Source organism: Gobio gobio (genome assembly GCF_949357685.1).
Source record: "Gobio gobio genome assembly, chromosome: 11".
NCBI classification, from domain to species: domain Eukaryota; kingdom Metazoa; phylum Chordata; class Actinopteri; order Cypriniformes; family Gobionidae; genus Gobio; species Gobio gobio.
Window position 1 is genome coordinate 38,544,382 of NC_137104.1, and position 13,123 is coordinate 38,557,504.

General features: G+C 35.8%; 2 protein-coding genes across 3 annotated transcripts in view; one reads left to right on the top strand and one right to left on the bottom strand.

Moving 5' to 3' along the window:
* The window catches only part of LOC307133598 (craniofacial development protein 2-like), a 1,416,430-nt gene that overhangs the window by 14,229 nt on the left and 1,389,078 nt on the right, over nucleotides 1-13,123 (top strand). The window lies entirely within an intron of this gene.
* On the bottom strand, nucleotides 780-12,535 carry tomm40l (translocase of outer mitochondrial membrane 40 homolog, like). 2 transcript variants are annotated; one of them, XR_013817448.1, is made up of 11 exons: nucleotides 12,458-12,535; nucleotides 11,784-11,989; nucleotides 10,522-10,589; nucleotides 10,326-10,418; nucleotides 10,094-10,195; nucleotides 8,218-8,323; nucleotides 7,945-8,067; nucleotides 5,299-5,375; nucleotides 5,089-5,191; nucleotides 2,381-3,947; nucleotides 780-1,942 (listed from the first exon to the last, which is right to left on the bottom strand). XR_013817448.1 is itself a non-coding variant. In XM_079828724.1 (10 exons), the coding sequence occupies exons 2-10, from the start codon at nucleotides 11,986-11,988 to the stop codon at nucleotides 3,808-3,810; spliced, it is 1,017 nt and encodes a 338-aa protein (XP_079684850.1). In that variant the 5' UTR covers nucleotide 11,989; nucleotides 12,458-12,535; the 3' UTR covers nucleotides 780-3,807. The 2 variants fall into 2 exon arrangements, 1 of the variants encoding a protein (XP_079684850.1); XM_079828724.1 differs by having other exon boundaries at nucleotides 780-3,947.

Here is a 13,123-nt window from a genome sequence, read left to right on the forward strand (position 1 = left end):
CTGTAGTTCCCAGCATACTTTGTAAGGGACTGCCTTAGGAGAGTAAATTCTTTAAATAAAAAAAAAGGGTTATTTTATGTTTTTCCTGTAAAAGGAAATATGTTGTTAGTTAATGTTAGTGTTTAATGTTCAGTTATGTTTGAGTTTTTTTCAGTTTCTTTAATGTTTTTTTTTATTTTGTGGTTACAATTATGTTGAAGAGTGGCGCCTGTGCTTACAGGCTGTGGGCTCGCTAACTAATCTATGCTATTGTCTAGAGTGACACCAGTCTTTTCTTATATTTTCATTATATACATTGTGTGTGATGATGAATGAAACTGCTTATAATTGATTTTCCAATTAAATGTTTTAATTTAAGTTTTACAAGTATAAAAAAAGTCATGTTATAAATAATGAGTTGGAGCTACACATATTTATTGGATGGAAAACCTGCCCTCAATTAAATTGAGTTTGTCCAATGTTACCAATATATCTAAAATGAGTGTCTTGTAAATATTTAATACAATTTCCTGAAACCTATAACATACTATAAACACAGAACCAAAACTTCTAACTGTAATCCAGATGCTTTACATAAACTCTATAAAACCTGTCCTAGAAATGCAGTTTTGGTTCTGTGTAACCATGTTTTGAGATTTAAAAAATATATATATATTATTTAATTGCATGTGAAATGTTGATGGTTCTAGGTCTGCCCTTTCAAAGTGGGATTCAGCAAGCTCTCCTTGCTATATTAGAGTAAAAGAACAAACATTGTTCAACAATCTTGATTTCATTTTAAACTGTTGTGTTTATTGGTTTGAGTCACACAGTCTTAAAAGAACAAATCAGGGGTACATCAGTGAGGTAAAAGGTTACTTTAGGCAATATTGTAACTCGCTTGTCTAGGCATTTATCCAATTACACAAAACTGCCATCATGCAATCAAAACTGCTTTCATCTGCACTTATCAATCAGGTCAAGGAGAACACTGAGAACTGACTGCTGAGCTTCTGTCATACTGATCTATAGTTGCATTCCAGTGAAGACAGTTTATTATGGCTGCATTCCTGCAGAAAATAGTTTAATATCACTGTTGCTCAAATCATCCATGCTATAACAGAAAAGAAAGATGCATGTCAACGAACCATCACATTAATTAAATAAAACACTTTCCGTTTTAAAAGGGCAGTTTCCCTTTTATACAACAGGGTTCTCAGAAGCGGAAGTCGTCAGAGTTGGGTAAAGTTCTATAGCGGAGACCACAGCGAATATATTTTTTAGATTTCCATTTGCTCCAGTGGCAAAAGCAAATTTCCATGACAGCGTTTTCACAAATTTCCAAACTTTCTTTTCTTTCATGATTGGGGTGTAGGGTAGTTAAAGCTAGCCAAGTTTCCATTACAAATATTTGAGATTACATGATAATGCGTTTGTGTAAGAAAAATATCCATATTTAAACTTTACACTTTAAAAAAAAAAAACATTTAGAAATATGGATATTTTTCTGACACAAACACATCGCTTCGCTTCAGAAGGCCTTTATTAAACCCCTGCAGCCGTGTGGAGCACTTTTATGATGGATGAATGCACTTTTATGGACTTCAAAACAGAAACAGCCATTCACTGCCTTTATAAACTTGAAAGAGCCAGGACTTTTGTTAAAATATAACTCCGATTGTATTCGCCTGAAAGAAGAATGTCATATATATATATATATATACACCTAGGATGGCTTGAGGGCGAGTAAATCATGGGCTAATTTTCATTTTTGGGTGAACTATGCCTTTAAGAGCAATTAAAATACAAAATATAAATCTGTAAATTTTGCTTACTTAAAAAAAAAAGTCCCCGACTTTTTGGGACTTTAGCTTATTCACCGTATCCCCCAGAGTTAGATAAGTCTGTATATACCAGTCACATCTCCGTTTGTATGCATTAACTCTCTCCGACGCACCCACCGCTAGCCTAGCTTAGCACAAAGACTGGAGGTAAACGGCTCCTGCTAGCCAACTGCTCAGTAAGTGACAAAATAACGCCAACATTTTCCTATTTACATGTGATGCTGTGACTGACGGAAAATGAAAAGTTGCGATTTTCTAGACGGATATGGCTAGGAACTATACTCTCATTCCTGCGTAATAATCAAGGAACTTTGCAGGCGTACCATGGGTGCAGCAGGCGCAATGATATTACACAGCGCCTGAAAATAGTCCCCAGCACACTATCTGTGCAAGCAGGTTGTCACATTGGTTATGTTGATATGTTGATTGGTTATGTGTAATATCATTGCGTTATTTTGTCACTTATTGAGCAGTAGGCTAGCTGGAGCCATTTACCTCCAGTCTTTGTGCTAAGCTAGGCTAGCGGTGGGTGCGTCAGACAGAGTTTATGCACACACGGAGATGAGAATGAGTATGTATGGATTTATCTAACTGAGGGATACAGTGAATCAGCTAAAGTCCCAAAAAGTCGGCGTGTTCCTTTAAACTTTCAATTTCTCAACTAGACACAAAAATGGAAGATTTCCTTTTTTTTTGCCAACTTTTTAGGGTTTACAGTGAAGTCATTTTATATTTTTCAATAAAATTATGGTTTAGTGATCTGTAAGAAAAAAAAACTGCATTGCTATAATCCAAATGGAATAACACTAAATATGGACAAAGTTAAAACTAATAGCACTCTCTCACAATTATTCATTTGCAGTCATGTGAAGTTATCTTTTAGGTGCAGAGGTACATTTGTGTCAGTGGATGTTGGCCTGCACGTATTAACATATACGGTTGATGTAATAATGACTGATGTGTCAGGTTTAAAAGATCCTTCTGGACATTGCCCTCTTCATCACAACAGTTATCTGCATTTAAAAGAGCCTGATATTTGCTGAACATACAATCACACAGGGTGGCACAAAGGTTTTTTTTCTCTATATTCTTTTGTTGCATGTACTCTTTGTGAATGTGATAATGTTAGTAAAGCGAAGTCATATCCTTTACAGACACAATATTATAATCATTAATATGTCTAAATAGTTGTAATCAGTATTACACTCAAACAACCTTTTAATCATACACAATCTATTTTACCACTTGGTGTGCAAATGTCATTAGGTAATACTCAATATACACATTTATGAAGGCACTGCATATGGTGAAAAACACTATGACACATGAAATGTCATAGACTTCGTATTAGTTAACAGAATATAATATGAAAATATTGGGCTTAGTTGGATGTTTCTCAACCATTCAACAGTGTAGCATAGACAAATGTATAAGAAAAAAAGACTTCCTACCTCTAAATGTATTTTTCACACCCACACAAATGCATAAATATTACAAATATTAAACCTACATCTCAGTTTGTTAGATATGTTTTGTTTTAATAATTTATCCACATTTTTTATTTATGTAGGTGCCTACATGAGTACAGATATCCAGCAACGAATTTTAAAAAGATTGTGACAATGAAATGAAAATAAACAAGGAAATAATTTATCAAAAGAACTGAACGATAACAAACAACAAAGAGATTGACAAATGTATGTGTGTATGTGCATTTGTTCTCCTTATGCATCAGGTGGTGATGTTACTTTTTTTTGGATATTGGGATTTTCATTGCTTTTTGTTTATATTACAAGAATAACAATGAAAACCCTGGGGTTGGTCTGATACATGGAACGAACAACAAATGTTTCTTTGTTTTGCTTCTTAGTTACTGACTGATTTTGTACAAGTGTGGATATGCAAGTGGGTCCAACCTTTACCGTTTCACCAGCAACGGCACTGGTGTGTAAACTGAAGAATTAACCAAAAAAAGAAGGTAGGTCTAACCAACGGTGATGCCAAACCCACACTGGAACTGGTTTTTTCTGTGGTTCAGGAAAGCACAGAGAGCCAGTGACAGAGGCAGAGGCTGCAGCTTTTTTTCAAGGGTAGCTCCAACCACCCAGTTACTGTCTAAAGAACCTACAGATAGAGTGAAAAAATCTGTAAACCAGGGTATATCACATACTTTTGCATATTTTGCAACAATCCTAAAGAATGACTAGTTAATGACGACACTATTTTAGTGTCGAAATGTTTTAAATAAGAGGATTAGATCGGAATGCTGATCCAAGAATGATATAGGGTCATTCTGTGTCAAATCAACCAAATTTCGGACACTTGAAAATGAAGATTTCAAAAAGGAAAGTTTATTAAGAATGAGAATCTAGGAGGATATTAAGATATCTTGAATACTGTTTGAGTTGCAGGGACACAAACTTTGGAAAAATAATATTTAATGCACTCAGACAGGAATGTTCTATGCAATTGTGTTGATAGAAAAACACAAGATACATTTATAGTTTCAACATTATTTGTTCTTCAGATATTCCTCTTTAAAAGAAAAAAGTATCAGCTGCATGCAAAGTGAAACACATTTGGTTTTTGACTATTGAAAATAGTACAATTTACTCATGGAGCCACATTAAGATCTCCATATCTCTGGGATTTAACCATATAGGGACTTTAAAATATAAATACCAAAAGGAAAGGTTATTCAGAACCAGAATTTAAAAGGTTATTAAAGTATCTTTAATACTTGCATGCAAACAAACAAACAAAAAAAACATAAGTGCTTTTCCCCATTTTTTAACTGTCATCGTTGACGTATAATGAAACAAAGATTGCTGAAGTCAACAGATTTTACTAATAGACCTAACAATCTCTGTGTAAAAATAAAATAATGACGCTGCCATCTTTCTAAAGTCATTTTACACCCCTCTAATTTGGCTCCAAATCTAAGGTGAAAATTGTCATTTTGACCCTCCTCTACGAAACTGTGAATTACTCAATAAATATACATGCGTGACATTTAATATTTTGGCTTTCATCACTATTCAAGTTTGTATTTCTACAGAAAAAAATATTAACAAAATCGAAAATTTGAGCCAGGGACCTCTGGTTGAGTTGACACGGAATGACACTATAGCTTTCTGAGCCCCCTTCCCCGTTGATAAATTTGTGAAATATTTCAACAAAGGCAATTGTTGAATTCATCATAACTTTACAAAATGATGAAATCTTTATGAATGCTGTCTGTATGTGAGAATGTATGTGTACCAACCTTTAAAGACAAGGTTGGCTTTGGGGACGTCCAGCTGGTACCCAAATGATACACTAGTGTCCTGCATACGGCTGCTTGCTTCAAACTCCACGCCAACCTGCAACTAATACCAACAAAAATAACAACAACAAAACAAAGGTCATTATAAAGCAATAAAACAGCATAAATTAATGAATAAAGCCATGAATCATTCTGCTGAACAACGTTTACCTGATCATTGGCTTTGTGGTAATATGACCCGTGAGCTCCAGCTCCTCCTAGTGTCAATGTGGCGATACAGTTGCTGCCTGTTTGAAAATAGCCATTCAGAATTTAATTCAATTCACAATGGTGTTTATTAAAAAAACATTTTTACTTTTTAAATCTGGGTTAAAACATATCAGTCCAGAAATAATTTCTAGATCTTGGCTGAAAGTGATCTGATTTCTTTATTGTTCTTTATAGTGGTGTACTTTTGCTGAATTGTCTGAATGCTGAAATATCATTTACATTATACATTTTTATTGTGTTTTGTTTTAGTCTATTTGAATGTTAAAGGGTTAGTTCACCCAAAAATGAAAATTCTGTCATAAATTACTCACCCTCATCTTGTTCTAAACCCGTAAGACTTTCGTTCATCCTCGGAACACAAATTAAGATTTTTTTGATAAAATTCGAGATCTTTCTGCCCCCCAATAGGCTGCTTCATTATTAACACTTTCAAGGCCTAGAAAGGTAATAAAAACATAAAATTGTCCATGTGACTCCAGTGGTTCAAACTTAATATTATGGAGTGACGAGAATCCTTTTTGTGCGCAAATATTAAGTAAAATAATGACAATTTCTTCTCTTCCATGTCAGTCTCCTATGCTGTTCACGTTGTAAACACAGTGCAGCGATTCCGGGTTCTACGTCAGAATGCCAGCTCAGTAATTGCCACTGATTGGCCAACTCCTGCGTCAGCATCACGGGCATGCGTCGTTGTGCTCACGTGAACAGTTCTGACTGTAGTCACATGAACTATTTTATTGTCTTTACTACCTTTCTGGGCCTTGAATGTGGTAAAAACATTGCAGTCTGTTCCTAACCTCGGATTTCATCAAAAATATCTTAATTTGTGTTCCAGGGATGAAAGAAGGTCTTACGGGTTTGGAACGACATGAGGGTGAGTAATTAATGACAGGATTTAAATTTTTGGGTGAACTATTCCTTTAAAGGTTCTTTTTGTTATTTGAGAAAGAAAAAAAAACAAACAAAACAAAAGTGCCACTATTATGCTATTTTAAAGGTTCCTAATTTTGTTCTGGAGGTCTCCTGCAACAGGTTTACATGCATCAAAATCCAAAACACTTTAATTTTCTCATAACATACATTGCAGCATCACCTCTTTTCTTACAGAAAATTGTTTGATAAAGGATTCAGCCTCTCTAAACCCCTCCTACTCTGCTCTTATTGGTCAGATGGCCCAGCCAGTTGTGATTGGTCTACAGCGCGTGCCAGAAGCAGAACGGTCTTTATCATATCTGAATTTTAGCTCCGGAGGCTTCCTCAGTGCTTGTAAAGACAGTGATACAAACAGTAACAATGGCGTAAGTTTTACCGTAGCAATTCCCGAGTCCTAATCCTTTGGAAGTTGCTTTCGTTGCACAGAAAACAACGGTTTCTCGACATTTCAAAAACACAAACCAAACTCTTCCAAGCCTCAGTTGAAACTACAGATGCAGGATGGAATATGCAGGATATTTATGCAATTTTATGCAATGAAATTGAATGAAAAGTGATTCCCCCAACACCCTGTTCTCACTAGGCTACTATCTTAATGCAAAGAGTCATTTCTTATTACTTCCTATGATAAAAAAGCATACTAAGTCACAGAAAGTGCTGGGAATATTTAAGTTCTCATCTTGTTTTATTTCAGACCTTAATAAGCACATGGCTCAATCAAACTTACAAAACATTGAGTCAAACAAGTTCTGTAGCTTTACAAAAGGAATATGCTACAACTTCTGTAAAAATGAATAAAAATATAAAAAAAATTAAATGTGTGCTTCCTGTTTTACAGAGGTAGCTATACAAAACAGACATCTTCTGTTAAAATAAGTGCTTCCAATGCACAAAGTGCAATCTCTTACTGTAACGTAAATGTACATACTACTAATATACTTACAACTGTAAGTTTTTTGAAACTAGTATGATTTAACCCACTGGTAACAAAAGTGCAATCTTACAACTGTAAATTTGCATCAACTCCTGAATGTCATGTAACACACCGGGAAACTGCTTTGCGCTGTCTTTTGCACTTATTGTTGTTGGCAAATGATAATGATTTGCGTGCTTCATCATGGTTTCATCGCAGGGTCTGCAGCTTTTTGATGATGTTCACGTCGCGTAATTACGTCTCTTCATAGCATTCCCATGGCAATAGGGGGAAATGGCTCTTGTGTGAAGTAAATGCAACATTTTTCAACTTTCTGCTAAGATATATGTGACTTTTGTGCAAATTATGAAATCATGCAAGACCTGCATATTTTGGATGCCGAAATCTGCAATTTATGCAGCGAAAGAGCGGCGTATTTGAAAAAATGCGCCCCCCGCATAAATATGCAGACTTTTGCTGATTATACATTGAATTATGCGATCGCATAATCACGTTTTTCTGGAGGGACTTGGAAAATTTGCAATTTTACATTCCCAAACAGCTATATCACTACATGAAATGTTATATCTGAAAAAGCATAATAGGGGCACATTAATAGGACAACACTTGTTTGTCTTTTCAACCTGTTTCATAATGCAATTCAACATACCTTGATAAAAGATGCATCAAAATTTGATACTCGCATACCTAACTACTACACTATCTTTATATGCGTTTACCTGTATATCTGCCTGCCAGAGACACAACTGTGCCCTCCTCTCCTGGCCGGCGGTGGTACACCAACTCTCCTCCTAAAGCCAGCGACGAAGTGACAGACTGGAGATAATGAGCTATCACAATTCCTGAGAGAGATGCGAGGGAGGAGAGGGACAAGAGAACCGGAGAGGAAATAAGTTAACTAAAGAAAGGACATGACTCAAAACAAAGACAGCTTCTAAAATAAACTCAAACTGCTTGCACGAATAAACATGGATGAAAAAGAAGATAATTACCAGACCCCACCAACACATCTGGGTTGCCAAAGGTCACAGCAGCAGTGAAATCTTTCCCTTTGAATTCAGCATCTCCTTGCCAGTTCACAAACTTCTGTTGCTGCGTCTGATTGACACAAGTACATCCAGCAATGATTTCATATATTATCATAATCAATAAAGAATAAACACAAATGGGGCTGGTTTCACAGACAGGGCTTAGATTTTGCCAGGGATGCGCCCGAAATCGCATACTCTCTTTAGTAGGTACTTATTTTGAATATGTGATTACTTCATGGCCGCTAAAAAGGTATGTTCTGTATAGTATGAATGTGTGTAGTATGAATATAATTCGGATATACTATATTTTCTATGCTCTCATCATCACATGACCTACCATCATCAGTTGCTTCGCTTCACTACCATTCATAAATCCTCTCCCGTGGCCTCATAGGATAGTATGCACACTTCAGAATCTCGTCAGAAGAAGTAGGTTATCCAGGTACTTTTTGCCTACTCTTATGAGTACTGTGAGTTCAGACATACTTCTTTTATCACATACCGGTTTTTGCCAACTATATCCAGTCATGCCCAGAATTATTGGCACTCTGGTAAATATGATCAAAGATGGCTGTAAAAAATCTGCATTGTTTATCCTTTTGATCTTTCATTAAAATGTTTTACAAAATTCTAACCTTTCATTGAAGTAAAAGATATGAAAGGGGGGGGGGGGGTCGCATTACGAAATAAATGATTTTCTCGAAAACACGTTGGCCATAATTATTGGCACCCCTAAAATTGTTTATGTGTAAAATATCTCTTAAGAATATATTATATTTATATTTTTTAGCACACCAGGTTGACTAGGAGCATGAAATTGTCTAGCTATGATGTCTCATTTCACAGGAGTATAAATATGAGGAAACACAAAGGGCAAATTCCCTAAATCATTTATCACAATGAGTAAAAACAAAGAATATAGTTCTGATGTGCAGCAAAAGATTGTTGAGCTTTACAAAATAGAAAGTGGCTGTAAGAAAATAGCATTGAAAATCCCCATTTCCACCATCAGGGCAATAATTAAGAAGTTCCAATCAACTAAAGATGTTACGAATCTGCCTGGAAGAGGACGTGTGAGAATAGCCGAGATTAGTTGAGTTTTGGGGTCAGAAAGCCTAAAAAATAAAAATCAAACAACCCCTATAAATCACCACATGTTGTTTGGGAGGGTTTCAAGAAAAATCTCCTTGTTCATCCAGAAACAAACTCCAGCATATTCTGGAACTTAAAAAGGGACCGGATTCTATGGTCAGATGAAACTACAAAAAAAAGAAGAGCTTTTTGACAGCAAACTCACCAAATGTGTTTGGTGCAAACAGAAATAAAAAGTACCCCATGCCCACGGTTAAATATACAGCTGGATCTTTAATGTTGTGCCCCTATTTTTTGGCTGGAGGTCCTGGACCTCTTGTTCCGATACATGGCATCATAGATTCTAATAAATACCAGCAGATCAAAAAAATCTAAACCTGACGGCATCTGCTAGAAATCTTTTAATGGGCCGTGGTTGGATCTTCCATCAGGACAAATAAAAAGGTAAAAGGGAGCCAATAATCATGGCCAACGTGTTTTCGGGAAAACATTTATGTCATAATGTTATTTACCCCCCACTTTCAATTCTTTTACTTCATTCAATGAAAGGTTAGAATTTTGCGCATTTTTTTAATGAAAGATCAAAAGGATAAAAATTGCAGATTTATTTTTTACAGCCATCTTTGATCATATTTACCAGGGGTGCCAATAATTCTGGCCATGACTGTACTAGGGAAGTATGCGATTTCGGATGCAGCCCTTGTCTGTGAAACTGGGGGACAGGCTCTTTTCACAAAATACACACCTGGAAGGCAAATTTAGAGCGCACTCTGTCTGTGATCTGATGAATAATCTGTGCATTTAAGCTCCCTGTGTTGTCCATGTCACCAACCATGACGGGAAAGGCCTGACGAAAAAATGAAGGTAAACTATATATATTTGGGTAAACAGCACTAATTAATTTTTCAAATCAAAAAGACATTTGTTCTGGAACTATTTTCACATGTGTATATTTATTTATACTGCAAAACATGTACCTCTGCTGGTCCTGTTTGTTTGGTCCCCACATAAGTAGCTCCAAACCTATAACTGGAATCTCCTTGAGTGCTTAACATCAATGTGTGGTTCACCTAGGAATTAAAACAGGAGTTGATGGCTACTACCAGGGAAGATTGTCTTCAACAACATGGCTCCAGAAATATTCAGCTCCACCAGTGAACACACTGGACTTACCTGGAAGTGGTTGCTCAAGCCCTTGTTCACTGTTAATCGAACACCCTCCATCTGCATTGGAAAAACCTCTGAGGGACAAACAGACATAAGTGTAAAAACCATGAATGTAATCACATTCATAATTTGTAATCACCAAAATTCTAAGCAGTGTCAGTTACAAAGGTACAATTGAATTGAGAAGGGCTTTTAAATTCAAATGAAATACCTGAATTTGAATCTATTTTGAACTGAGGAAGCAGGATACAAACTACCATTCAAACCAGTAATATTTACGGTCTGTAATATTTTTTAACATTTGAAAATAAAAGTCTCTTATGCTCACCAAGGCTGAATTTAATTGATCAAAAATACAGTAAAAACAATAATATTGTGAAATGTTGTTACAATTTAAAATAATGGTTTTCTGTTTCAATACCGGTATATTTTGAAATGTAATTTATTCCTTTGATGACAGCATCTTTACTCCAGTCTTCAGTGTCACATGATCCTTCAGAAATTATTCTAAAAGGCTGATTTGGTGCTCAAGAAAGCACCAAAATGTATTTAATAGTATCAATATTGTGCTGCTTAATAATTTTGTGAGTTTTTTTTCCAGGAATCTTTGATTAATAGAACGTTAACAAACATCTTTACTGTCACTTATGGTCAATTTAATGCATGATTGCAGCATAAAAGTATTAATTTCTTTCCAAAAAATCCCAAAGCTTGATCCCAAAACTCAGGTATATATGTGACCCTGGACCACAAAACCAGTCATAAGTCGCACGGGTATATTTGTGGCAATAGCCAACAATACATTGTTTGGGTCAAAATAATCGGGTTAAAATCATTAGGATATTAAGTAAAGATCATGTTCCATGAAGATATTTTGTTAATTATTAGTAGTAATATGCATTGCTAAGGATTTAATTTGAACAACTTTAAAGGTGACTTTCTCAATATTTAGATTATTTTGCACCCCCAGATTCCAGATTTTCAAATAATTGTATCTCAGCCAAAAAATGCCATATCCTAACAAACCATACATCAACAGAAAGCTTATTTATTCGGCTTTCATATGATTTATAAATCTCAATTTGAAATATTTGACCCTCATGACTTGTTTTGTGGTCCAGGGTCCGTCAATAAATCAACAAATTCAGATTTAAGTATCTGTGTACAGTTGTTTGAAAACGTGGTAAATTAAAAATGGCTTTGTTAAAAGTTTTGAGTCCCTGAATAATCTTAGTTTATTTAATAATAATATAATAAATTATGTTTACCTTTGCATTTGCGATGGCACTCTTCAAAGCCACCGGGGTTTGGAAGGGGAGGCTCGGTCTCCTGGTGCCCGGCTGAAGAACTGCCAGGGACAGAGACGGGTGAGACGGAGGGCATCGAGAATCCTGGTGGCACTGACACCAAACCTGATCCACCTGGCCCTGGTGCAGGCGGGCTGGGGGCGCTGGCAGCCAACACACTGCCCATTCTGAGACAGGACAGATGAGATTACAGAGATGGAGAACACTCTTTATGCTCAAATTATGAGCTATACTCATTCATTTGGGTGTAAAGTCAGTAGTTTTCATGTGTGGATGATAAACAATGCATGCTATGGTTAAGCAATAGCAAGCCTTAAATAGTCATTGAAGGTCTTTATATATTAGTATAAGAAAATGACTGAACGAAATTGGATTTAAACGATTAGTAGCTGCTGCTGTTTCGTTAAGGGTCCAGCCTAAACTGCAACAGACGTACTTCAACCAGTAATTCATTGATAAATTAGCTCGAAAGCTAAATGCCACATGCTTTTTGTTATTCGTCAGACACTAAATCTATTGGCAATAAATGCCGTTTACATGTGACAAATAAAAGTGTTTCTAGCTGAGTTATCCCTAAGAGTACAGTATATTTAATAAAAAAGAAGCTCAATGACAATGAATCAATGACAACTCACGTTGAGCTTCACAGAGGACGGTTCTCCTGGTTACAGAACCACGTGTTTCAGGTTTCAAGCGATGTCCGATTTGTGAATGAATCATTCTTTTAGAGTCGGATCTTTTCAATGAATCTTTTGACAAGAAGCAAGTTTATTTTTTTATTGAACAACAGGACAATATCAGTATCTTTGCATTAGAAATTACAGAAAAGATGCTTAAAAGAAATACAAATATGCTACAACAGGAAAAATTATAGTAAAAAACAACAACCAACACAAACAAGGGGCTATGGTTTTGTTTGTAAATCATATTATATTCTAAAAAAAGATTGATTGCATTCTTCTTTTTCCATCACTTTGAGGGATTTTGTATAATAAATAAACTCGAAGCAGGCTGAGTTGAAATGTTATGGCTGTGAGCGATTGTGTGTTTTAATAAATTGAATATTCAACATTCTTAAACTTAAAACACCATCGTTAAAATGTAATAGGAAAAAGGTTTTCCAACGCGAGATGACGCAATTACGCCAAGACGAAAAGCATTGCTTAGCCAGCTTCGTTCAGATGAACTGTTCGAAAGAACCGATTCTTGGAAACAAGGCGAACACCCTACACGCTTTCCCATGTAGTCCTCCTACTTTCAACTCGACAAAACCCAAGCTGAATGGCTATTGGTTTGTTAAC